Consider the following 27,289-nt stretch of genomic DNA (forward strand, 5'->3'; position numbering starts at 1 on the left):
CGTGCGATAGTAGCGTGCCTATTCCCCCACTCTCGCGCCTCCGTGCTCTGTCGCGGACCAGTGTCGTCTGCTCGACAAATACACCCGATAGTCGGAATCTTCATCGAATGTGCGACGGAACATCGAAACGACAATTACGACCCTAAGCAGAAAAGATGGTAAGCTCAACCATACTGATGATATTTTAACACAGCACTAACATTAGAACGGCGCGCAACGTCTAGCAAACTCCCATATCCTAGCCTAGTTAGTTTAAAGCTCTTGAGCGAATCGGTATCGGCTAGATTCGACCAGAGGGGATTCGTCACCTTTTTGCTGTCGATCGACTAATTATTGTCGGTTGGAAATACCCCAAATCTTGCATAGATGTCGAAAAAGTTCCTCATCTGTTCAGCCAAAGATTGTACGATCATTTACTACGGGAAACCAACATGGCAACTTCAGTACTACATACACGTCCTGTTCAATCGATGCTACACCTAAACGTTTGCTAGTCCTGTATTTTGCTAAGGTTTCAACCAGTGAACAGGTGATTGTTTATGGTGATTTGGCAATGCCGGTCAAGACTTACTGGACTATTTCAAGCAGACATTTTTATAAAATGTGACCTTTCGTGTTATTTAGTCATAGCAACAACAGTACATTGATCCCACAAGAGGAACTCGGATTTACATGGTCAAATGGGTAGCCAGACCGTTAGAAATGCAACTCTAGAGAGTGTCATCTGTAGACTGCAACCGATTTATGATGAGAAGGGCCTAACCATTCGTTGACTCTAAAATGAATGTCATTAAAAGGCGCAACCAACCACGAAGCTATTATGAGTTGTAAATGATAGCATGTGACAGGTGACCACATTATAGTACTGCCATTTACCATCTGATCTGCTTCATAAGCGGCCACGCATTCAAAAATGATTCTATTCTAAAAGATAACCGATCGAAGAACGCGTTCTCATCCATCGTAGAGTCTAGCATGCTATTTTGAATGTCAATGATAACGTTCGCTGGAAATGGCGAATGGATTTTAGTCTATCCTTATTGGTGTGCATGGGTTAAACGACTGAAATATTTAATATATTATGCTTCTTTCAATGCTGGATCGTTAACACAATATAGTCTTCTTATATTAATTAGCTCGGTGAAGCTTGCCATTAACAATGGATCTTTACTATGGTAAGCCCCTTCTATCATTTTCAGTTCATGTTCTATAGCCTTCTCTACTTAATATCAGCTACATTTCCAGGGTTATCAAAGTGTATTAGTCGTAAATTGAGCGAAAATTCGAGGATACATCGTTGGATGTTAGTACTCACATACATTCGTCTGCTATTTCTCTTAAATTCGTTTTCTTTCGTACAAAAAGAACAATCATAAATTGGTCGAAATATATTCGAAATAGTTACTATTGACCGAACGCGCCCACTTACCTTTAATAATACATTTTCTCATCTGCGTATGAACATTTGAGAAAAATCTTGCGTTCATCTGCTGAATATGCAAGCCAAAAGATAGAATAATCATGTCTAATGAGGCCAGTACAAACGAGACCCTCTCTAACGAGACCCATTTCGGTACCATACGTATGTACAGCGTGATGAGGAAATGGCGATCGAAGGCACCTGAAATTGCGTGCTTATAGTTACCGTATGCTTTTGTTTATAGACATGGGACAAGCTGTTTCGTATAGCATTTAATACACAATCATACACAGAGCCGTCAGGGCAACGCGTACGCGTTCAAAATAGGATTGAGCCAAATGAGTTGCTTCGTCAAGAAGCTTCAAAATTTTCAAGGCAGTGAGTGGATATTAGAATCCATCTTTGATAAATCTCTAGTCAACGCAAAGGAACGGCTAACATTGATGAGAAATTGGTTTACTGAAATGGCAAGCACTGGCTCCTTTGTGCTGATGTGCAACTGGAATACCTTCACTAGTTTTATCAATAATTAGATTTCGAGAGGGCTGTAGACATAAAGGCGGCATAGTCGTAAGATACTGTGATAGAAAATTGGGGCTCACAAATAATTAAACAAAAAGGCTTTTTAATTTCTTCTGCCTGGACATCTTCTGTATCGTATTTGTTATTATACGAATATCTTTCCATGTTTATCTTTGTGTTTTTTTGTAATTCAACAAATAGGTTATCAATCAGATGGCAAAAAATCACTGAATTTTGTGGTTTATATCGTCATTGGCCTTTTGAACATCGTATGCAGCCATAATTTAAAACATTGCCCTTGCCGAAAGTAAAAGCAAGAAGTATTTATGTGTTGTAACCTATAAAATATCGGAAAAAATTATTATTTTTGTTCAACTGCCAATAAATATTTTCCGTTACATTGCCATTTTAGCATGTTCTGTATTATACTAGACTTGATCAACATTATATCTTCTTAAAGATCGTACGATAAATTCATTTTTCATCAGTTAGTTTCCGAGTGTAAAATTCTCGCAGATATGAAACAACGCCTCATAGCCGGTCCTCACATGTCAAATCACCTATAAATTGGGCATTAGGAAATAGTCAGCACTTCTGCCAAATCGTCTTCTAATACTCAGAAGTCCCTTTCTCAGTACACGAAGCTTATGTTGATACCACTTATAGGAGTTACGTGATTGTTGTTGCTAAATATAACAACAGCTTTGCTAGCAATAGTCAGACGAATACCGAACGCCTTCTATTTACCGCCAGAAACCGCTCCATAGCCACATTAAGCGAGATATTGCATAGTAACAGCAGTAATACGACTGACGTTTTCCGAATACATGCCGGCTCTATTCAGACTGGCCGAAAAAGCTCTCAGCTGACGAACTGCTCAAGTGGATTCCTCTGCTCTGTTCGAGCGGGACTTGCTCGACGGGAAAAGAGCGCCAAGTCAACAGTCCTTATGTACATATATCTATACATTGACGTATTGAAGATCGCCCGCAAATGGCCAATCATAACTGACTAGAATATCTATAGCTACATATTTATTTTATCTCTCTCTTTTTACATACATATATATACGCATTTTAATACTGCTATGGTACTAACATTTTGATGAGCAGTAATCTGTTCTTAACTTTGCCGCCTGGCTGAAAATAAGAGATTTTTTAAAACAACGAGAGCCATTGCCCCACACTGATTAAGCAGCTAACGAGAAGTGGTAAAAAGAAGTACTATTATAATGCACAGCGCGCTTAGCGTCAGAACCCGCTTTAGATACTTGCTCTTTTCGTGGTTGTCAGTGGTTCGTTATGATGTTTATCGCAATGTGATTCATCATGCTGTGCCAATTGTGACGCAACTTACTATAAACTTCGGCTAAGTACAGTTGGCTAACCGTATTAAATGTTTATGAAGGCACAGACAAGGTTTAGCAATAGGAATAGAAGGGAAATAGCGCAATGGATTTGGCGAACGTTTTCGAAGGCACATCTTGTTCAATCGACGACCGAACTACTGCCGCTACTATAGCTAGTACAGTGGTCTATGACGAGTTGATTGGAGGAGACCTGATCAACTGGCTCCGCTAAAATATATCCGTCCCTTTTTCAGTTGGTGGCAAGTGGCAGGATGCTGTTGCCCAGAGCTTGTCGACGGTCCGCCGGCGCGCGACCAAGCTAAAGTTCGTGCTAATGAAATATCATTTTGTTGTTCTTTTCTTAACTCCGCGTTTGCTTCCACTCTTTTAACTAGAGACGCGCGTTTCATTCCAGCGATTTCGACCTGGCGGACTTCTGGATAATCGAGGCGCCGTTTAATGTCAATAAGCTCCAGTTATCAAGCAGCGTGGTGTCAGTCTAGTGCCGCTCTGCATGTTCCACGATGTGAATTGAGTCGGCTTTGTGAGAGTATGCCGTAACGCTCATATCGTTTCGCTTAAAGTTCATAACATATAACGGCTGTTAGGCGGCGTAAAAATTTATAGACAGCTATGTAGATCTGACTTTTCGATCAGTAGAAATCAATATTTGCTGCAAACATTTCTACTAGATGCTCCGAGCTTCTTCCGACAAGTCACGTTCTATGCGCTGGTGCTGTTGTCTAATTTCCAACGATGCGATATGCGCGTCTTCGGTTGTGAGCGTGATTGAACACACTCAATAATCTATCTATGTTCGAATTGAAAGTACTGGAGGCATTCCACGCAAACTATATTTCGTACGGAATGAAAAAACCAACAAAGCCAGAAATACAGTGCGTCTAGGTAGCCGACTAGTGATGGTGCCACCGTTGTGCTTATCAGCTAATAGAAATAGGGACTGTTTGCGCGACAATAAATTTGGCGCTGTAATCAATTTTCGAAAATATTCTGATTCACGCCATTAGACTGTTGATACGAGGACGCAGCGCTCACTCACTCTGTTTGAGTAGTACTCGGTGCTCAAATCCACCAGGCTCAATAGCTTCTTTGACCATGCCTAATCGAGACAGTAATCAACTATCGTGGATACCTCGCTCGCTTCGGAATGTGGTTTTCAAAGTTGCACGTATTGGAAATCGATGTGTATGTCATACTTTTTTCTGTTCCGATCAATAATATAATATAATTTAGCTTAAATTATCTGGCTTTCGAAATTACCGTATCGTTACAACAAGTTAATACTCTTCTATGCAAATAAAAGTATAGCCAATAATTGAGTTCGTCTCTTCCAAATAAGCACGTTTATTACTTGAACTTCAATATAAACGCGCGGTGACAGAAATTGAATCGATAACATTTTTGTCTAATAGGTCGCTTTTTCCGATATTGCAGCGTACTACTAATCAGATTATGCATTATATATAAATTGCACTTGCTCGATTCTTGAATATATGTGAACCGAATAGGGACTGTGAGTGGTGGACGCCTAAGTTTAACTATTAATAACTTAACTAAACACAATAAGCAGATATACGTAGTAGTTGAATACCTTCCTAAAATTTGGATAGAGCGGTTTCGTCAGCACAGCTGCTGGCAGTCTGTGTAATTCCCATGTATTCTTACGAATATTCTTAATGTACGTTCAGATTCTACTCGCGTCAACTTGATTGAGATTTATTAATATTAATTAACAACCCAAAAAAGCGAATGCCTATATACCTAATTGGTAATGGCAATTTATTTTTATTTTGCCCTCGGACGTTCCTAAGTGTACCGTCTATCAGTTCAATTGTTTTGCATTGTATTAGAAGATCTCCCTTATACCTGTCCGGCTCATGCCTAGGCAAGTCATTTAGCGGGTTTCGAAAGGCTCTATTAGGAAGTATTACTAGAACAACATTGATTGGTAAATCCTTCGCATTATAAATGACCTTTGCAATCCATATCGATGTATATGTGTTCGAATATACGCCAAACAATACTAATAAAAGTATGAATCTTTGCATAAATATAACAGACCTAAAAGCTAACGTAGCATATTCGTTTGCTCAACTCAGGGTCGAATTGAGCTCTGGACTTTTCTGGAGAAAGGCAGACTGCGTGCTTTCGATTGCCATGCCAGTGGTTCATGGGTCTCTCTAAAAACTTAGAATAGCGGGCTGCATTCATTGTTTCATTTTCGGTGAATATCTCATAGTAGCAGACGCCCCTGATGTTCATTGCAGGTACTACCGTCACTCTAGATTCGAACCTACCCACCGAACTCGATTTCTCTCCGAGGCAACGCCATCTTTTCACCTCGTCCTCTTCCGGCTGACAATAGAAATTCGAGTATGGTTTATCTATAGCTGCCGTATGCTCCAGTCAGGTGTTTTGTTCACTGAACTTTCGCATTGTGCACGTGGAATACACCACATGCATTTGCCACTAGCCCGGAGTCAGTTCACAGGAAACCAGTTTTTTATTCAGTTCTCCCATTTTTTGTACTTGGGTTATAATTATGTAACTCATGTGATTTTTTAGTTTTAGTCGGCAACGCCCTTAGCCTCCAAGTTCTATTTTCGCAAAAAGACTCTTTGGTTGCGGCAATGCGTTCTTACCTTTCGGAGCTCGACATTTTTCCATTCTTGAAATGTTTGCACTATTCACGTGCTGTGTTCTCGCTTAAAGCCTGTCTGCTCGATGTCTTCGCCAGTCCTCGATGATTAAGTTTTTCCTGGAGCAAACTCAACCAGTTTTCATTTAGTTTATAAGGGACGAGCACTCATAGAATCTCGTTTGATAACGGTGCGTAGTTGAGAAGTTATTTCACTTGAAGGTTCGCCGGATCCGCTTGTATGTATCTCTGATTAGTTATTTTTCAGTCCAAAATGAATATTAAGATTACTTGTATTAAAATTAATACAATCCGTTAAACTGCTGTACCCGGGAAAGATGATTAAGCTATGTTAAGCATTCGATTGTGCAAAAATAATGGTACTCTATCGCTCTATAAGCATAAGAAAGTATGTTGTTTATTTCCAAAATCACTTCTATTGTTAGAATAGATAAATTAGTCACCGGAAAACTGTTATTTTTACTGTCTAAGAAGTTAGCAAGATTTCTAGGATCCTTACGTATTGAAAACCCCGTATTTAAGCAAAAAATCAGATTTGTTTGCTCGTAGCCGGATAATTAAACCGCTTAAGATAAATAGTATATACTAAAGATAAACCTCAGGTGCGACAAACATAAGAATATTATTGCAGTACATCTAGGCATAACGTGCAACACAGCATATATTAGGCTATATGAAAATCTAGTTAGGAATCATATGGCTAGGTAATTTAAGACAAATAAGCTGCGAGGCCGGCAGGTAATTCAATTACACAGGGTTAAACGTGTTGATTGAATCACTCTATTATTTTCCTGGTGGGCGTCTCCCTACCGGTCTTAATAAACTGCTTATTAACAACGGCGGATTTGATCAGAGGTGTAGCTAGTTCCACATTTACAGTAAAATTTATTGAACGCTTATATTTTTCGTTCAACCTATAAAAACGTAGTTGTCTTTGTCCAGGTAATTTTATGTGAATCTCACGTGTTAATAAGCGTCCAATTTTGATAAGACCATCTAAATATTCATACGTCTATAAGAGCCACATTGTTTCATTGATTTGGTGCCAAGCAATCTGTGCATGGAGTGGGCGCGTTCGTAGCGTGAAAATTTCGCAGACAGTGCTCCTTTCTTGATTAATTATATCGACCAACTCGGCAGATAGGTACTGAAACTGTATATACCACTATGGATAACAGTTCAGGCGCTTTCCTCATAATGACTCCTCTATAGGTTATTGCTAATGTTTATCTGTTCGTGTCGCAGCCCATGCAAACGTATAGCATTTTGCTTGCTAAGAGTAAGTTATTGTCTAATCAGCTAGAACCCTTATGGGGTACATATTCTTGACAAGTGATCAATGCTACTTATATTGGGTTATTATTGAATATAGTCAAATTTACCTTAAACTCTTAACTAGACTAAATTTATGCTTGCCAAAGCCACGCATGCTAAATATGCTACATCGTGCTGATATAATATTTTATGAAAAATAAACTTTCGCACAGTCGAAATCTTTAGAACTATTTTGACTATACTGGAAAGGTTTGAACGTGGATACCTTTTTGACCTTGATGTCAGGGTATCCTAACCTTTCACAAATAAAGCTATACTGGTGCAACCTCTCGCGTCGTACTCTTTTTCCTTGTGCTGCTGTTACAGATACTAACTAAATTAGTACTTACTGCTCAACCCGTGGCGGAGAATACACAAAGGGCTTGCACTGCTTAATCAAGTAGTAAATCTTACGGAATTCATTGAAGCAGTGCTTCTTCTAACAATATCAAGGTCGCTGATAATTTTTAAAATTGTGCCAACATTTCCTGTGCTAATTTGATGTGTTGCTTTAAGAGAAAGATAACGCGTACTCGTAATTCATATCTAATTAGATAACTTATTGCGTGATATCAATAATTCGGCAGTCATCAAGTCACTTTGGCAAAAATTTGCTGGGAAGTGCTGAAAACGACAGCACTTTTTAATCATGGAAGCTAATAAAGTCAATGTACTCAATTCTAATGGACTGCCATACGGTCGAGATTGACCTCGCGCTCGTTGCAGTGGCAAAAGCAAGCTACCAGTTTTGTTTTTTGGGCTCTATTTCATCCTTTTCTAATATAATGCTTTCTCGGGAAGTTTCGACACACTCAGTTGGATTTGTCGATCGAAGATACGAGGCTAAATAAAATCATAATATCCGAACACGGGACACCGTCCTATCTGCAAATGCAACATATCGTTTCTTTCTAATGCTGACGAAATACGCAAATGTACATCTACAAAATGCTAAATACTTTGCTATTACTTAATATTATAGTTAGCATCAACGGTGGAGTGTGATCGCACCGCCCTGCTTCTATTATATACGACATTTCCTAACTATGTATAATTCTTTTTATTTAGGCTTTAATGTGCCTCGCTTCGAGGAATGCACTTAATAGAGGTACTAGATAAGTACATAAAGTAAATGAAAGCGTGTAAGTGTGAACAAATGGATCGTCTGTACCTCATGTAGCCGTAGAGGAGTCTAGCTTACTGCGATACTATTTTAAGCCGGCTCTCTCTTTGACAAAAGGAAGCGCCGCTTTACTAACGATTCTACGTTATATCTATCAGTAGCCTTAACGGGGGCCTTCCGTCAAATGCTGCCTTTAGATAAGAATAACATTTTGTGGTAGACATTAAAAGCGGCACGTGTAGTGATATACATAGATATGTTTGAATTCTAAAGGTGTGCCGTCGCAATTGTTCTTAAGTGAGTCGTAAGAAGAAGCAAATTTTCTAATAAGAAACGAGATGTCTACCAAGTGTTTTCTTCAGACGATCCCAACCTGATGAATAAACTTACGTAATTACCCCCCCCCCGCTCTCTCTCTCTCTCTCTCTCTCTCTATATATATATACATATATATATATATATATATATATATATATATAATGTTATCTATTGCAGTGATCCACATCGGAGTCCGAATCCTACTACACGAGACACTCCGCTATACGCTCTCGGGTGCAGCAAATAAGCGCAAATCACTACTATATGCCACTATATACTACGCAGTGTCTTCGTGTCTCCTAATTACCCCTACAATACACGCTAAAGCGGGAAAGCATTTCATTTTCCTGCTGACTTATCTATGCAATAATGGTATTTATAATACTGGAATCTTTGTTTATCTTCTATTTTCAAATCTTATCGTTAGTATTGGAAAACAGACGAAAAAGAACTTCTTTCAGAACACTCCGTGACACCTCACAACGGATTTGTGCCGAATAAGCGGTGTTTTTTGACTGAACAAATGCTGCTCATACCGATTCTGGCGCGCCTGTAGCCCGCCAGAATCCGATGATTCGTAAGGCTGCACTAATGTACTTCGAATAGTGAAAGTTTCGTTGTAAAACTTCTGTTATGAAGGCTAATCAAATGATCGAAATCGGTATCATTGTGGTCGATCATGTTAGATGATGTTTGTCAATCTTTTTCTTTCTCTCCCACCCGCTTTTTCACTATTTATTGCCACTTCAGCAACATATTCATCAATTAGCAACCTTTACTCATAAAGGTTCAAATTCACAAATAGACATACAACCAAAATCGACCATGAATCGATGGCTGATCGCGGTTCAGAGAGTGCTCCAAAATGGTCTACGTGAGAAATATACAGAAACGTTAAACTGATGTCGCAGTAAAACTTTTGCCATTTGATACGAAGGCTCATATCTTCGAGACTGAAGTTATTCTTTATAACTCTGAGGTTATATATATATATATATATATATATATAATTTAGCGTATTCTTCGCGCTCTCGTTATAACATTAGGATAATAGGTACGATGTGATGCCGATGATGAGCAGTTCGCTGGCACTAGCACGGCGGTAATAGTTCCCATAGAAGAAACAGTGTTTACTGTCATCGCCAGTTAAGTCGCCATCAGTGATGACGTAAGAAATCGCTTAATCACTGTTAAAATTCGGTGACGTAATAGAATTCCTGAATGGAGCTATTCGCATAAACACTTAGCGCCCCAAGTTTGCCTCTGAATCGCTCCGGATCCTATATTCTTTTATGAAAGGTCTTTCGTTAAGATCCGTTGCAAAAGTGAAACGTTCCATTATACGCCTTAAATACCCTTATAATATGTAACGCTATCAAAAATACCACTTTTTTCAAGTTCTAGTAAAGTTTAACTGTCACCGCTTTTTTAATGATAACACATGACATCATCGATTCAAGTTCACTTCCGTTTTACCGAAGTTGTGACCCGTTAACAGTCACTTTGCCGCATTCCCATTTGTTAAATATAAATAATTAATTTTTATTGATTGATCCTAGACCTACTAACGTCACTTCCAACGAGACAATCGAGAACTGATAGGTCTTTGGTGTAACGTTGGGGGCATCAGCGGGCCGGAAAGAAATCGCTCACATCGTTTACTAGGTAAACCTTATAAATTTCGGTTTAGAAAAAATTAGTCAGCAACAGTATTTGCCAGAGAACTGTTTCATCGGGTGTCTTAAACTGTTTTAGCAAAAAAATAGTTATGCACTTTCTGTGATCCGCAAGCCATTAGTAGAACACTGATGTTGTCATGTAAAGCAAAGCTGACATGAGAGTTCAGATTGTGATTATATGAATGGTACGATGTCCGATGAAAGTTAACCAGGTCTATTATTATGTCAGTTATATTAGATGTCACAGTACTAATAAGAGCGCGTTTTTTATCCGTGTAGATTAAGGTACAATCTCAAGGAAAGCTCGAGTAATTAACAGAATATTTTTTTTTTGAAAACGCCGCTGGAAACAGCAATATGAGCCTTGAATCTCACGGTTTAGACCGCGAAAACATTCAGCTCATTCGCAATGTACTTGAAAAAAACACCCGCTTAGATTGTCGAAGACGTTCTTAAATTGTGTGTTATCTACCTATACGATGTGTAAATGGATAGCTGATATAGTCCAACATATTCCATTGATTGTGTAGAGCATAACGTATTTTGCCTGTGAATATTCAAGACACGTGGTGGTCTAGGTTCAGATCTGTCATAGACAATAGAGTCAATATGATGAAATACCAGACGGTGGCGTCGGACGAAAAGGTCGAAACATTCAGTCCATGTTGAACACATGAAACCAAAGCACCAAGTTACTCAGAACTATGGGATTGCATTACGTTTTAGCTGAATTTATCATTTACTGTTGCCCCGTAAAGTATCCATTTAAGCGGAATGTAATTAGCTAAAAAATTTTTTTTTAAATGGCTAGAAAGATTAACTAACAGTTTAGGTTAATAGTATGTGATTGTTGAGCTTAATCGTTGTTTGCTTAAATCGCTGCGAATTAAAGATTTCCATAACTGTCTGTCTATTTAACACACCTAACCTAATCACACATAACGCCTCCTAGAGTAGTCCTTCAGCAGTATCATTTTACGCAAACTCAGCTCTGCTGTATGCGCGTCCTGAAGATGGTGAGAACTTCATGTTGTCAGAAAAGTGTATTTTTATTATAAACAGAACAGGAAGCTTTGCATTAATAATACTGAATTTCGCGCCCACTTTAATGTTTGTCGTATTTCTCTGTTTTTGGTATATTCTAGAATGAAGTCAACTCCGACAGTCTAGAATCGGTATTTGTAGTGCATCGGCATTCGATACGTGCCCCTACGTATTTTCCTGCCGGAGACCCGTATCTTAACAGAGATAACTACCCGCGCGGCGCCGGCTATCTTACTAAAAAGGGCGTAATTGCGTGCGGATCAATCGGTAAATGTTCCCCTATTTTCTCGAAGTTTTTAACTACAAAATGTCAATCTAAGGTAATTGGCCTTCGTTAGAGATTAGGCTGGTGGTGCACCCTTTAAGCGCCGTAGGGATCATCGAAGGTTTCTCAAACTAATAGCGCTTAAAAACCAGTCGCACATGGATGACTGTCGATAGTCAATGGCCCTTTTGCGATTTATGAAAGTACTTTCGTTTTTCTTCTACTGTTTTTCAGTTATTGTACTAGGTTTGTAGAATACCACTCGCTACTTTTCGATGAACGCTACCGTTCGCGGTATATAATTGAATTTTATCTCGTTCGGGATTTGTTACTAGGCAACCATGAATGAAAAGCGCGCTAAATTTTATTGTCGCTTCATAATTCATAATATAAATCGATTTGTGTAGACACCTAGAAATTGATCTACATTAGTACAATGTGCAGCTGTCAACAACAACAACTCTCTTTTCTTGCGTTTTTATTTAGCCAACGTTTGGTCTTCGTGGTACCCTGAACATATACATGGATCAGACCACACAGCTGTATTTGTGCGTTCATCTGAATCGCCACGATGTCATCAGACTGCGCAAGCCATTTTGTCTGCCTTATTTAGTACTCAAGAGACCATTTACCCAGTTCCAGTGTATGGGCCTCCTCCTGGATTTGACAACTACATTTCTGTGGTAGGATATGGTAAAAACATCAACAACGTGCTAAGAAGCCATTACCAAGTACGTAAGCAGCGCATTCATCTTGTTTCAAATGGCATAGCTTAAGTAGTTTTGCCTCGATTTCGACTAATTGATGCCCCACGTCAAGAACTCATTTTCAAGAAGAACAGCTTCTGAGATATTGAATATTGTTTGACAAATGATACCTAGTGCGACAGAAGTGTCAAAGAAATTCTGGGTATACCCTAAGCGATGCAAGATCTAGTGTAGAGCGAACAGTTATTGCATAGCCGTGATATAACATTCTTTGCTTAATAACGAAAATATTTCATAGTCCGGGCCTTTTTTTTTTTTATTATAAATCAAATAGGCAGTATAACGTATCTGCAAACAGCTGAACGGTTGTAAACGGCAATTTAACGATAGCTTAAGTTTACACCGCGCCTAGAGATGACCTTATTACCTTCACTTTTCTCGGAGTATTTGTGAAGTGACGGTTATATTTCTACTATGCCACTTACTTGACTTAAATTTATTTTTAGGTCGTTCTAAAGCACAACAGTGTTTTAATAAATAAACTGATTCATCCTACTTGCTTTCACTCGCCTCAGTGAGCCAGCAACGGCGTAATGCCATATTACTGGAAAGCTATGTTACGCGTTCTTTAAACCAAGATTTCAATTGTGATAGGACGGGCTACTTGAAAAAGATACGAACCATTCATTCATCCTTACGGCCTAATGAGGTCTAACTTGTTTTCCACTCTCCTTCTCATAACGCTCTAATACATCGTTCTTTAATTGGAACCATTTCGCTACCATGAGACATACGTAAATCAATCTTTCTACCATCATATGTTCTTGTTGACTCAGGCCGTAGGAGAGGTTTACATCTCACAATAAAATATGAGGTAATGATAATTAGAAACCGAATTAAGCAGATGAATATCTGAACATGAACGTGAGGCCAGTTCGAACATCCACCTTACCTGCTTAAAGTGAAGCTTTGCACAGATGTGTAAATGTGAAATATAATAGTCACAATTTTTGTTGAACGGCATTTGTCTGTTACACGCGGTATCGTAGGGCAACTGGTTACGGCCGCACCTTGCTTAATATCGAAACGCGTTTCTATTTTGTGAGGCGTGTACTATATTCCGAATATATTCGTGAGCTGCCTGATCCTTGTATTTGAAAAGCTTCAAAGTGAAACGAAACCTTCTTTTATTTTGTTTGTGATAGGATTCCGTTTCACAGCCAAATACGCTGGGTGCGGTAACATTTGGCGACGTAATAGAGGCTGTAAAAGACGTTATGACCGTTCCAGCACCACTCGAATACGAAGTGTTCACTTTCCTCGATGGTGAGTGTAACATTAGGAACTTACCATATATTCACCATACCACCAGTTCAATTGATCAAGTTAAAACAGGCGCCATTCAATTATCTGCGGTTTAATTTCCAAAGGTTAAATGGAGGTATTTTATAAAACGTAGGGTACTATGTACATTTACCAACATCTTGTATACTTAACTAAGAATTAGAATTTGGCATTTGCATAAATATGTATCTATATCACTTCATTCTGAAACGAGTTGAGTTGCGCTAATAACATACGGATAAATCTGAGTGAGACAATTAGTATCTAATCTGTGATAGCGACTACTATCGATGATCTTTCCGATTGTATGAAAACACTCGCGAAAGAGCTGCAGCCGGAAATAGGATCTCAACTGTACTTTCCATGTTATATTTAGGTATAGTGTCGAACATGTACGAGGATCATCCAATCCCAGATTTCTGGACGCGCAACGAACGTATCCTAACGGAAGTATATGAGAAGCTGTATGCCCTTGTAATAGAACAGTATAGACCGTACTATGGTGGGCATCTGTTGAGGGGTATAGCACAGCGAATGAAGCAAGTATTCAATAGTAAGTATGATGTAGTATGTGTCGCCAGAAAATCTAAATTTAATATATATATATATATATATATATAGAGAGAGAGAGGGGGGAGAGAGAGACTAATTAATGCTCATATAAAGGGCTTTGAAATTTATTACTCATACTTTTGTAAAATTTACATACATCTTATTCACAGTGATATCCACAAACTAATAGAATACTCAATTTTTTATTTTTTAGAGGAGCTTTCAAGTGGCACACGGTGGTGTGACTATTCCTTTCATGACTTCTCTTTGACAGCGATTTATCACGCACTAGAGGGAGAAATCAACCTTCCCAAGCCTCATTTCCTTGCTGCAATCTTTTTTGAGCTTCGAACGGCCAATGATGGTTAGTGAGAGATAATGTGATGATTCGAATGATTCACTATAGCCTAGATTTCTCTATCAGACCCATATCTTTAAAGCAGCCATAAAACGACGCTAAGTCACGCTGGAATCGTTTGCTTCGTACTTAATTTTGCTGGGCTTAATACATATTGCCATTGAAATCATTTAAAAATCATTAAAAACCCACTTTGCTACTTTGGTTGCGAAACTTCTTAGGAAGTCATTGGGTCGAGGTCTACCACAGCCATGGGATAGCTCCAGACGGCAGCTACAGCCCCAGAGAGCCAATGCGCATGCGTTGGAACGGCGGATCTCATCGCGTCATATTTGAGAAAATCTTCGAGAAGATGTACAATAACGTTTATATCGACAAGCTTCTAGGGGCAAATGGCAAGAAACGCAACCACGAAGAAAATGGAATATTTTGAAGTACAATCATAAACATTTTCCACCTCAAATGCCACGTCAATTTGTTATACGCGACTTCCGATTGCGATTGTGATGCACCGCTGTGGAACTATTGTTGCTTAGCGTAGCAAATCCATTATAAAGAAAACGCTTTTAAAAATCTACGACATCAACTAAAGTATAGATAGGTTGTGTGACATTACGGAGAAGCTTGCAATGTCGTTCGCTCATATATCGAGACACCTATTCGCAATAAACGATCAGTATATTATATATATATATATATATATATATATATATATATATATCAAAGCAATTAGCAGGCTATTCTAGCTACTATCGTTACCTATAAACATCTTATCGCGTCCTTTATCGGAGCTATCAAAAAAGGTCCAACTAGCCAAAGAACCGAAAAACTATTCACTGAAGGCTAATTTAATCAACTGCCAAAAATAAAGGCGCAGAAATTCTTAGGCCAAAAGCCTACCGGTCACAGAAAATTACACTAAAACGATTATTGTACGCAGATAATTTAGGAAGCAATGCAGTATACACGGATACACAGACAGACATAAACTTTTGGCAATACAACATAGATGGGAAAATGGTTACCAAATATATAGGACTGTACTCTTTGAAGAAGTTGTTCAACTATAATTGTCAACCTCGTCGTCGTATCTAAACCAGACGACAAATTTACACAGGCAATCGAACCAGTCTAGATTGTTGTTGTGTGGTCATCTGTAACCAGCAGTTGGCTAGTGGTAACCCTGATCTGCTGCGCCACCGACACCTGCCAATTTCAAATGTAAAACACTCCTGCAACACAAAACAACATAGACTATATTTACAACTGTTGGCTCTATTGGTATTGTATTCGTAGCGCATGAATACGTTTATATGAGGAGCGCGCACCTGTGACATCAAGACCATTGAATAAAAATATAGTTAATACGGATCGCCTTTGGGAAAACTGCATATATATTGTGAATTCGAGAAAAACAATTGGAAAAAGAGAATGCATGTGGTTGTTACAACTGCAGTATTAACAGTATATATATATATATATATATCTATATATATATATATATATATATATAAAGCATGATTGTGGATATTATAGATATTTTCGTTTTTTTTTTCGGGGGTAAGGGTGGTGGAGCTATATGAAGAATGAAAATTTGCGTAATGAGACGTTGAGAGCAACCGTCACCACGGGACTATATATATATATATATATAGTGGTAGCAGTGCATTCTTCAAAATTTCTACTCTTAGAAGACTAATAGGGCTTCTAGCGATTTTTTCTTGAGGAAACGCTAATCAAAAGCACGTTCACTGTTGACCTATATAGTCATTAGGTTTTAGATCGAAGCTCATGATTCGTCTACGATAAAGCAAAATTTTGTGTGGCACATTATTCTATTTTATACCGAACGTAAGAAGAAGCTGTAACAATGAATAGGTTAACAAATCATACTATAGTAAGTCAAGCTACGCTTACTATCTATAATTGTTGAATAACGAATTAGCCACGATTAATCCATAATCTCAGCGTATAATGACGCAGTCATCACAGTTCTTTGAGAAAGGACATACGGTATATGGTTGATATACACGACATATGGCACAAGGAATATGAAACTACAATTCATTTATCTGAACTCCATTATGTATATATATATATATATATACGCGGCTATATTCACAAAAGTAATTATGGCATAATGTGCAGTAATTACTATTACGCATCGCCACATACAATATGTTGTCATCATTTCTATAAAATATTTCTCCGGAATTTGCACACTAAATTTTCAATTTCTTTTCCCGCTTCTTCTCAAGCTTTTAACAATCGTACCTGAGATAATTATGGTATTGATAGAAACTTGAAAAAGAACAGAAGACTCATAACATGTGTAAAGCTATTCAATTTTTATTTTAGGTTTAAGCAGGAGGAAGGTATTGACACAACAATGTACTGACGCGGAGGCATTTACTTATTTGGAAGTTGCAATTTGGTGCTTCGTATATATTAAAATTGACCTTAGTGGGCCCTCCATATTTGCCTGTGGCAGGTATTTACAAATCTGTGTGGTCTTACGTATAAACGAATTCTTGCATATAACTTATGCTACTAACTTAATATCATATTTTGTACTGACAGTGATAAGGTTACTCGACGACAATAGTTTCTTCACAGTATATGATTTGCAAGACATGAAAAACACGGCACTGTGATTTGTTTGAAAAACGAAAAAGAAAATATTTACTTAGGTGGTCCTCAGAGAGATTCCATTGGAGGTTCGACGGTTGTTATCAAAAAAAGATAAGTTTTCAGGGTGAAATATCGAGGTAGCCTCATAAATCCATAAGTAAAATAAAAACAATATTTGCGATAACAATCATATTTTCTATATCTTTTACACGGCAATATAGGATCTTTGCCAGCCTCCTCAACTGCACTAACACCCACTAAATTCCCACTCACACTTTACCTTGTTCCATGTTTCCATTTTTTAGAACTATTTTTAGTATTTGATTAGGACCTGAGAGTGATATTCACAGTTCCCACGTTATGCGATGAAATCGCTCACATCAAAATGGAAGCGAATCGTTTTACATTACTTGTAGTAATAATTATCACAAACATAAATAAAAGCTTTGGTTTTGTATAATTCTCATGCCTTCGCCCCGACGTTAGCAATCAACGCACAGTTGGTTCTTTTTTTCAAGCTTTTTATTAAAATAGAAGTTTTTAACGCCCCTTAGTTGGGTTCAGTTTATAACACTATACAAATATAGAACTGATGCATTTCAAAGCCTAGGCATAATTTACTATATGTATTCAAATAAGTGTTTCAGGAGTTGATAATTAAGGTTAGATAGATTCAATAAATGGTCTCAACAGTAAGCGCTTTTTTATCCTTGTACGCAATTTATATTATGGCATAATCGAAAACATATCTCTTATGTGCTTGATTAAAAAGTTCCTTCATATATGAGCTTTTCTTCGACTCAAGCCCGGAACTGTCCCAAGTATCAACTCAGGGCTTCCTAAAAATGAAAAAAATTCGTTAATAATAATAATACTAGGTAGAAACCGAGTGAAATTTTTGGCAATTCCCTCGCAGCTATATGTGGTCATTATCACAACGGTTAAAAAAGACATAAGCAGGATATAAATAAAAAGGACATAAGCAAATAAATAAAAAGGCAACATTTACAGAAATTTAAAAAAATAATGGCTTGATGTGCTGTAAGAATGAAAAGGAAAACGAATGAACTTCACTAGGGTAAATATAACCAAGCGTCATTCACTATGCATAGTTTTAAAAAGATGCTCCAAGAAAATCGAATTTGCGCTAGGTCACTTGTCCCTCAGGAGTGAGCAGAACCGATGATACCACGTAATTATAGTACAAATAATTGCATAATTTACCATCTGCATTCAGTTTATCTGAGTGTCATTTAATGCTTTCTTTACAATAAGAAATTTTGCAGAATGAGCTACGTTGAAGGTTGTGTTAAGAAAGATGCTTTCTGAGTAGCCAGAAATGTATTACAATATGAAAACAACAGAAATTCTCTAGCCAGAAGAGACCCCATTCAAAGCAAAGGTCCTGTATAAAGCAGTAATGAATTATTTTGCGACTAGCGACATCAATTAGATCGTTCCGGTTTGTTCTGATTGTACCACCTCCTAATGATTTTAACAATTATTAGAAAAACTGTTTTGCTATTCAAATAAAATTGAAAACTTTTATATTAATATTCCTGTAATGTTATTTTTTAACTATTAGTCGGTAATCGCGTTTCGTTCAGTTGGCCATCAGATACCTCAAAAGTTATGATTGTCCATTCGATAGATCTTTGACAAGTGAGATAAAATAGATTCGTAGAGATGCATTATTTTACATAATCTAATAAAATTCAAACGTTGGTTTTCCGTCCACGCGCGTAATCCTTTGTTATAGAAGACAGACTATTACAGAAGAATATGGATAATGATAATAAGAATAACAAAGAATAAACTAAAATACCAGGGAAAATTGCACAGTAATTGTGGAGGCGGAACTGGAAATGAACATAAAGTCACATTTAATGAAGTGACACTGTTCTTTTAAATAAAATTTAATTTATATTAAATGACATTTTCGGTTAAAAAAGTGTATTTTCACTTTCGAAAATGCTTTTTTGACTTCCAGATATCCTTAGTTTTTATCAACATAAGAGTGTGGACGAGTAAATCTCCTACCGAAAGGGCTAGCTATAGGTGGTTAAGACCTGACCTACAACATATAACTACTTTTTGTGTCATAATATGAAAAAAAAAGTTGAACAAAGCTTATTCCCTTTAACCGCATAGAAATGTAGATCTTTAGATGGCTGTTCTGGTTCTCCCGAAAAGGACATTTATGCCACCGTCACAAAGAGGCCGTGTTCTATTGGGTAACAATACCTACTGACATAACAACCATACGATTGAATAGTGGGGTGAAGTCCACATACATGTCAGTTCTGTACTTTGAATTTATCCCTGCGAACGTGGTTCTTTCGTTTCGGTCGCCATCCTGCCATGTAGATAGAACTAGATGACTGATTTTGCGATCTATCCTTGAGCACATTCAGGTGCTTATTTCATCTTTAACTCTAGTTTTCTTTCTCATAAAAATCCGGCGTGCGCTAGTTTTGTTCATAATGAATACTACTGATATTGTTATCCATTCGCCTGTATTATTTGTACATAGTGTGACAAAATGTAGCAGGTAAACAGCAGTCAATTCTGCGGAGTTGTCAAAAGTTGACTACAAGTTTTACATATTAGCCTGAATCAGTGGGTGACCCAGGTTAAGCCAGACTCACATGCGCGATCATTTAGTAGCACATTACTTACTAGAACAACGACTTGATGATTTTATAGACGACACTCTTAACATGGCCAAAACCCTTCCATTAACAAAAACTAAATGCTTAGAGAAATCGTACCAGTACATATAAAGCTTTATGTTTGAGAAATTCAGAATTTTTTAGATAAACTCCAAAAATCGAGTTTTTCGCGATGAATTTCGCAGACTTTATCAACATTGTTTTGTTAATACTAAAACAAAAAAAGAATTCCAAATTTTTGACTAAATTACGTCTAATTGAATGAACAAGTCGTACCGAATGAAATATGATTAATCTGTGGGTATTCAAATACTTTTTTTATTAAACGTGTTTTTCATCAAATAGATTTTGAAGTCATATAGTGAAAAAAATGGAAACATGTGTATCTGTTTGCGTTTATTGAGTAGAAGTGTATATTATAAACTTAAATTTCCACGTTGAGAAATCAATCGATGATCATCGACAATTTTCTGCGTGAAGGATTGTCTTTTTGAACTTGTAAAAATTAATTAATAGATACACCGCCTTGAAGACGAGCTATAGAACTGTATTATCATTTTCTAGCGTTTCGTGAAGAAGGAGCTGGATGGACAAATAAAAACCAAAACTTTATATCAGTTTTAGAGGTATTGAAGTTTAGCTCAGAATTGAACTATGAATACGCGAAAACACACGGACATACGCAAAACCTAAATTTGAAAAGAGAAGTCGAATAATATATAAGGCAGACGTTGTCGTATCGTTCTGTTCATACTTTGGAGTACTTAGAGTCGGCTATAGTGTAAGTTTACTTTTAATATCTGATTCAAACCGCATTTTAATACGTTCCAAACGGAAAAGTTATATGCCCCTCCCTATGAGAATCTTCCGTATGAGTTGGATGGAAAAGTTCCATAGAGTGGCTTGTGCGTTCTCCCTGCCGCCAATCGATGATTTCTTGTGGCAACCTTAAGGTTTAGTTTATGCCAGAAAACCGATGCTGCTATGAAACTTAAAAACCATAACTGTATAACGCCAAGCGAAATATTTGTTGAAGTTTATGAAGCAATAACCGGCCGTTACCAACAGTCTATTAACCAGCCCCGTAGTAATTTTGAATATCTGCGACACATAATACATTTTATAAGGATTCTATTGCAATTTGAAATGTAATTATGTATATATAACAACTAAAAGTAGCAATCGTTCAAGCTGTACATACGTTTTTTTGAAACACCCTGTATTCAATTACGGAAACAATTGATATCAGTATAAATTTAATAACAACTAATGTGTCTTCTTCTAGTAATTTGCCCTTCTGACGAGTACAAAACGGTTTTAAGACTGTTTCATGTTATATGTTGAGAGATTTTGTAACTTTATCGAAACGGCGCTCGTAATTTTCTAGATTAAGCGCAGTACCGAAATTGAAATTTCCGCTTATTCTGAAAATCGATTACCGATTCAGTAACAAGAAAAATAAAATATGAGTAATAAAAGAAAGCTGAATAAAAAAAAGAAACTAAAATCACATTCGGATAAGAATATCACAACTTACTGCGTTTTTTTTATTTTTGTTTCAACAATACAGTGTATTTGTAGATTAGTCTAATCTTTCTGTCATTTTAGTCATACTATTGGTGAAGTCCGGCCTTGCATCGAGTCATTTTTAGGGCGTACAGTTGATATACATAAGTAAATGTTTTGAGTTTGACATCCAGAACTACGTTAGTGTTGCATAAGACGCTTTACCCCAAACATCAAACATACATAATGTTTAGGTTTGTGATAAGATCCGAATCCAGTATGCCTAACATGTTCAACATGAAGTTTGGTAGGTTCACTATTATGATCCATTGACGTGTCCTAATGTTTGATTTGTGTTATAACCGTTACTTGCATTAAAAATATTACTATTATCTCCTTCGCGTAGTCAACTGACGTGTCACACATCTAGTGGACAATAAACAATAATAAGACGAAGGATGAAAGCTGGATGAACTAACGATGCGAAAAACCTTGACATAATACCTAACAGCCGGAAGTCCAGATATATATAATATTATTTGTTACCAATAGATAAGTAGTTTTTCACTACCAGAGGTTGCTGTGAAACTCTGTATTGCCATAAAAGCAACTAGTTTAATTAGGCAGTACCACTAACGATCGTCATAAGTAATCTTAAAGCACTGGAACGCACATACCGAAATTTCAGTTTCACGACCAGAAATCCCTTAGAACGCAAAATATGCCAAGCAAACAAGCTTAGCAAGAAAAAGTACCGATTACACAGCGCTGGTAATAAGTAATTATTAAAAAAGACTTGAACTTTTCGGCGGTGTCAAATAAGGACGTTTTCATACTTTACTTTGAAGTGACCGGGCTACAGTACCATAAGATACACATATATTTTTTGAATCGGCAAGATTAAATAATGATGGTGCTTAGGGCAGTATGCGTCTATATTCGTCTATAAAGAGCATAAGAAATGCGCTTTATTACTTTAACACAACTAGCAATTTAACAATGAGTGACATTAATAATTAATTAGGCAAATATGAATTAAATATTTGATAAACTGAATCAAATATTTGTCAACGTTGGATAACACAGACTTCGCCGTGCGTTTGAGTTCTATTACAGTCGTTCGCACACCGAAGCCCTAACAGTGATCTTCGATCCTGCAAACAACGGCGATCCTGCTTCAACTACTTCGGAGATGAAATCATATATACATACAAGTATGGGCGAAAAATCTAAATTGAGCTCAATATTTCCTACAATTCATCGAAAAAGGCAATGTTTGTTAACAAAAATTGTCCAAACGTCATATAAATCACACATTTAAGCATTAAGGGATAAGATGGTTGTGTATAGAAGGACTTTGGCATATAACGCGGTAATAAATAGTACTAAAAACATCTAATGTCAGGATACTGTTAAAATATGGACTTGCTTCGAATGATTTTTTTCCTACTTCCACTGATCTTTTCTGAGGAAAGGCAATTACTTGTAACGTACTATGCAACCAAATGTCTTGAGTACAGTAAAATGTGTCATGATAGATTGCAGCCATAATTAGGCTAAATATGATGATAGTAAGATGAATATTCCACGCTTGAAACACATGAATCAATTCCTCAAGTATTCATCAGTGGATTGGTGATAAGTGAGCCAGAAACACCGCTTATTTCCCATGATTCGTATAGGAAATTGCGATTGGATCGGCAGTCCGGTCCACATTTAGTGTTTTCACAGCGACGGCACGGGAAGAAACAGCCAGGACACTGCATGTTTAAGCAGTCGCATAGATCAAGCCCGGAACGCGAATGAACGCCTCGACCGTCGTACATCTGCATTGAGATGGCCGCCATAAAATACAGGAAATAAAGGAAATATAATCAACTAGTCTACTAAAAACGCAGTGCTGCCCTTTTTCAATGGCAACAAAGATCGGTCAGTCAGCCGCAGCAATCGCTGGGTAATTGCTGATACCTCAGCAATGTTTGCGCCACAATCAGATCTTATAAGAGAGACTGGGTGCGTTTTCGTACTACTTTTCGTTGATACTGTACCATACTCATAATAATAAGAACTGATAAAGTAATTCGTTGCCACAACAGCGACTGTTCCATTGTTTCTAATAATGTGCTTCATAGCTGTCTAACTGTGACTTTACCTTTCCCTTGTCAGGCTTATTAGTCGTGCTTATGCTGCCTGTAGCGACGGATCCGCTTTGGTTATTTGCGTGGTTTGCTGTATCTTCCGAGCCCCTACGGCGTACAGTGCGCCGTTGAGTGTTGAGCTCAGGAAGTGGCCTCCCCATCACGTTTGAGCTCATATGAAGCTTAGTCAGTAACCTGTATGAGGTTCACGTTACCGACAAACCCAGATGAGTTAACGGGAAGCATTCAAAAAGCCATAATAGAAAAATGAGCGCATTATACTAGTAAAAAACTATTGACTTACTTTATTCTTTAATATTACACATGGAAGCAAAAGGCATCTAGGGGTCAAATGCAGATCTCTGCCTTGGCATACTTAGCTTTTTCCAAAAATTCCCGCGCGCCTTATTGCATTGTTCAGCTTCTAGATAACTTTTTTACCCTTATTTGCATTAGATTTTATTCTCTTGCTTATTAAATAGATGCAAAATAATATCTTTTAAACTGTTCGGAGATTTGTGCCCCACCTTGTATATATATATATATATATATATCGCTATATTTATTCGCTTTAGACTTTTTGCAACAAATAATATGCGACAAAAATTTAAAAAAGTGAATTATATTGCTTACAATAACGTTACGCTATGTTTGTTTAGTCAAAAACCGCTGTAATCAAAAAGTCGTTCACGTTGTCGTTATTGCTTGCTTATCCTTCCAGTTTAACTACAGATTAATATTTGTTTTACATGGTAGATGTTAAAAAAATTCCTTTCGAGTATAATTATGCTAGCCACTTTTTTTCCACATTGACATACATATATTGTTATGTACAAAAAATATCTTCAGAATCTTTATTCCACTTGCTAAATGGGATTAAAAGAAGAAGGCAGAAGTCAGTACGTGTAGCTAAACAGTAGTCTTTAAAATATAGAAAACAAAAAAATTTACATTAGTAAAGTTCTGAACGTTATGCCAAATACAGCTTACCAGCTATAGCAAAAAGGCACCAGAACAAATGATAGCTAAGCGATAGCTTTTCTATAAAACTAATACAGTCATAAGATTTACAAAATTAAACTTTCAGATACATGGGAATTTCAGGTCAACTTAAATGTACTGCGCTATTGTAGTACTAGTGTATAACAGTAACAATAATAGCAATAATATTTTCTTTGATATAGCCCAGGAACACTTTCCTTTTCGTTTATTGAACAGTAACGCGAATTTTACTAGAGTTTCTATAAAGTGTACTTGTAATATATGCCCTAACGCGATGCTGTGTCTGCGAATACCACTATGTATTTTTGCATATGTTTTTTTCGTTTCCTTAGAATCCCGTAAAGCGTGGTTACCTGGTAAACCGCTTTGGTGTCTCAGTGTCCGCTCAATGTCTCGGATGACCCGGAAGTATTCTCTTGAGTAGCTGATGATTCCGAGATTTCATTTGACACCTCGTCTTTTTGACCTTTTCAGGCGTCATTCTTAATACTATTGCGTCGTCCCATTTACAGAAGGGCGCAACCAAACAGGAATGTTTAGTACACTTGTTGGAATAAACACCACACAGTCACGAGATGCGCCAGTTACCAACCCATATTACCTTGTCTGACCGTTACTTCTGTGTTACATAAAAGACGCTTCCAGGTGATTCTTCAGTGAACTTGGAGCCACTAAATTGATAATAGATAATAATAAAAGATTGATAATATTCAAACGATTAACATGATACTGTGTTCTGAGAAAACGTTACAGCGCGCGAAGCCAACTCGAAATTTGTTTGAGTTTTTAATGAAGACGATGATCTTTACTCGTCTGATCTGCTACGCGGTACTATGATGGAGGCTATTCGTAACTGCATCAGGTTTTTCCAAGTTATCGTATGTGTATAAAAATTATAAATGAAAAGTCCAGAGTATAAATAATACTGTCGCTGCGAATATAATTAATTGTGCGCTATAACAATTTTGTGAAAGTCCAAAGGTTATCGAGAATGTACGGTAGTCATGAACATATGTTGAGGCAGCGATTCTACCATATTATTACACTCGCAGCCTTTGAGCTCGGTTCAGCGCCATTTTTCGCTAACGCGTATTCGATTGTGGAATATGTTCATAGTTTTTTCAAAGCGTCGTAAGTGCCTGGGCTTCATGAAAGTTTTTTGAAATACGCTCGCCACCTCATCTAGGTGTTTTGTCTTTGCTTACAAAATAACAAGCGAACTATCCTAGGAAGTGCTATTGAGTTATTTTGTATGACGTTTATTGATCATACAATTTGTTCTATAAAGAGACAAATGGAAGCAAGGGGTAATCGTATCATTTTAAGCATGCATCTCTAATGCCCGAGATTAGCTGAATTAGTCATGATACCTGTATCTTTTTTTACATTCGCAATCATAAATAGGCGAAAATTCAGAACAGTATTTATCTATAGGATACCGTAATGAGTTACGAAACTAATGTATATCAGAGGACAAACAAACAAAGAACTTTTTTGATTCTTATAAATTGTGAGATTTTTTGTGGCATAGCAAATCTTGGTTAACTTTAACAATATGAACGTGTAGTGCGAAACTTCTAAATGGATACTACAGTGCATTCTTCTCAGCCAAATTCTCCTCGAATAAATGTTAGTCTGAGTCCGTTGTATCCATCAGCTCGCGTATTGATAATGCTTTTGATTAATGTTTACATCTAGCCCAATAATTTCACCAAGCAGAATACAAGCCTAGACCTTAATGGTTTCCAAAAACCTCTACCAATAATGGTTTGCTATAAACGTCCATTAGCTTCCATTTAATTCAGTTCGATTTAAATTTGTCTTATTACTAGTGTATGAAAAGTCCTTTATTTTACGAAATAATCCTTTATATTCATTGTCAATGTTGTGCCTTGCGTTATCTCTCGTTAGACACCAGCGTAGACTTTTGTCAGCTGTATTCTGACTGCGGCGTGATAACGCTTGACTGCTGACTGCGATGCCGGAGTTAACGTGATAGCCCAAGTAATCTAAAAAATTGAATCGTTTTATCTCAGGATATAAGATGACCCCAGCTAAAGTTTAGTCTATTAGTTGTGAAATTTTCTGAAAATTTCTAACGATTATATAAATAAAACATCTAAAAGAATTTTTGACACATTTGATAAGTTCCTACATAGCTCCCTTTCCCCACTCCTCCGTATTGCACTTCCGCTACCTCCTACGGCTCCGCTCTTGCGCTCCCCACGTGATGCTACCCTTCAGTCGAATGTAGTTTTCGTTTTGCCTCCCTCTTTCATTATATTTATCGATTGTTCTTTCCCATCACATATCCGGTAAGCTGGTCGGGTAACATCGAATTAACTTCCAGTTCAGACTGCGCATTGAGGTATAATTATAGAATATACTTCAACAGAATATGAACTTTTGCAACAAATAGAACGCAAATCTACAACTGTGAGGTGGCGAGCGCGGTTTATTCATTAAAGACGATTCCTACGTTTGTTTAAGTACGGTTTGTATACTTTAATAAATCGATGCTTCGTACAAGGATTACTTTACAAATTGAGTGTCTGTCAGGTTATTTTGCAACTAACCACGATAAAAAAGAACAAAAGGAACACATTTTGTGGAAGGGTTTAGTCCTGATTCTTTGGACAAAGTTGAAAAAATTCTAGTAGACTGGT

At 37.2% G+C, this 27,289-nt stretch overlaps 1 protein-coding gene and 2 long non-coding RNA genes across 5 annotated transcripts; 1 reads left to right on the forward strand and 2 right to left on the reverse strand.

Annotated features, from left to right (window-relative positions):
* The first annotated feature begins 52 nt into the window (after positions 1 to 52).
* LOC111263514 (uncharacterized) lies at positions 53 to 16,065 on the forward strand. 3 transcript variants are annotated; one of them, XM_086969675.1, is made up of 8 exons: positions 92 to 158; positions 8,903 to 9,097; positions 11,550 to 11,715; positions 12,200 to 12,444; positions 13,626 to 13,746; positions 14,141 to 14,317; positions 14,531 to 14,680; positions 14,896 to 16,065. In XM_086969675.1, the coding sequence occupies exons 2-8, from the start codon at positions 9,095 to 9,097 to the stop codon at positions 15,105 to 15,107; spliced, it is 1,074 nt and encodes a 357-aa protein (XP_086825801.1). In that variant the 5' UTR covers positions 92 to 158; positions 8,903 to 9,094; the 3' UTR covers positions 15,108 to 16,065. The 3 variants fall into 3 exon arrangements, with proteins under 3 accessions (XP_022694384.1, XP_022694382.1, XP_086825801.1); XM_022838649.2 differs by lacking the exon at positions 8,903 to 9,097 and having other exon boundaries at positions 53 to 158; positions 12,200 to 12,396; XM_022838647.2 differs by lacking the exon at positions 8,903 to 9,097 and having other exon boundaries at positions 68 to 158.
* Positions 231 to 13,551, reverse strand: LOC111263518 (uncharacterized). Its single transcript, XR_002682275.2, has 3 exons — positions 13,373 to 13,551; positions 5,954 to 6,069; positions 231 to 1,621 (listed from the first exon to the last, which is right to left on the reverse strand). It is a non-coding gene; the product is annotated as an uncharacterized LOC111263518 (long non-coding RNA).
* Positions 16,066 to 17,809: 1,744 nt separating the features above from the next.
* LOC111263517 (uncharacterized) lies at positions 17,810 to 25,408 on the reverse strand. The gene is made up of 3 exons (XR_002682274.2): positions 24,977 to 25,408; positions 23,636 to 23,816; positions 17,810 to 18,144 (listed from the first exon to the last, which is right to left on the reverse strand). It is a non-coding gene; the product is annotated as an uncharacterized LOC111263517 (long non-coding RNA).
* Between the last annotated feature and the right edge of the window lie 1,881 nt (positions 25,409 to 27,289).

Source organism: Varroa jacobsoni, unplaced genomic scaffold, assembly GCF_002532875.2.
Source record: "Varroa jacobsoni isolate VJ856 unplaced genomic scaffold, vjacob_1.0 scaffold_772, whole genome shotgun sequence".
Lineage (NCBI taxonomy): Eukaryota > Metazoa > Arthropoda > Arachnida > Mesostigmata > Varroidae > Varroa > Varroa jacobsoni.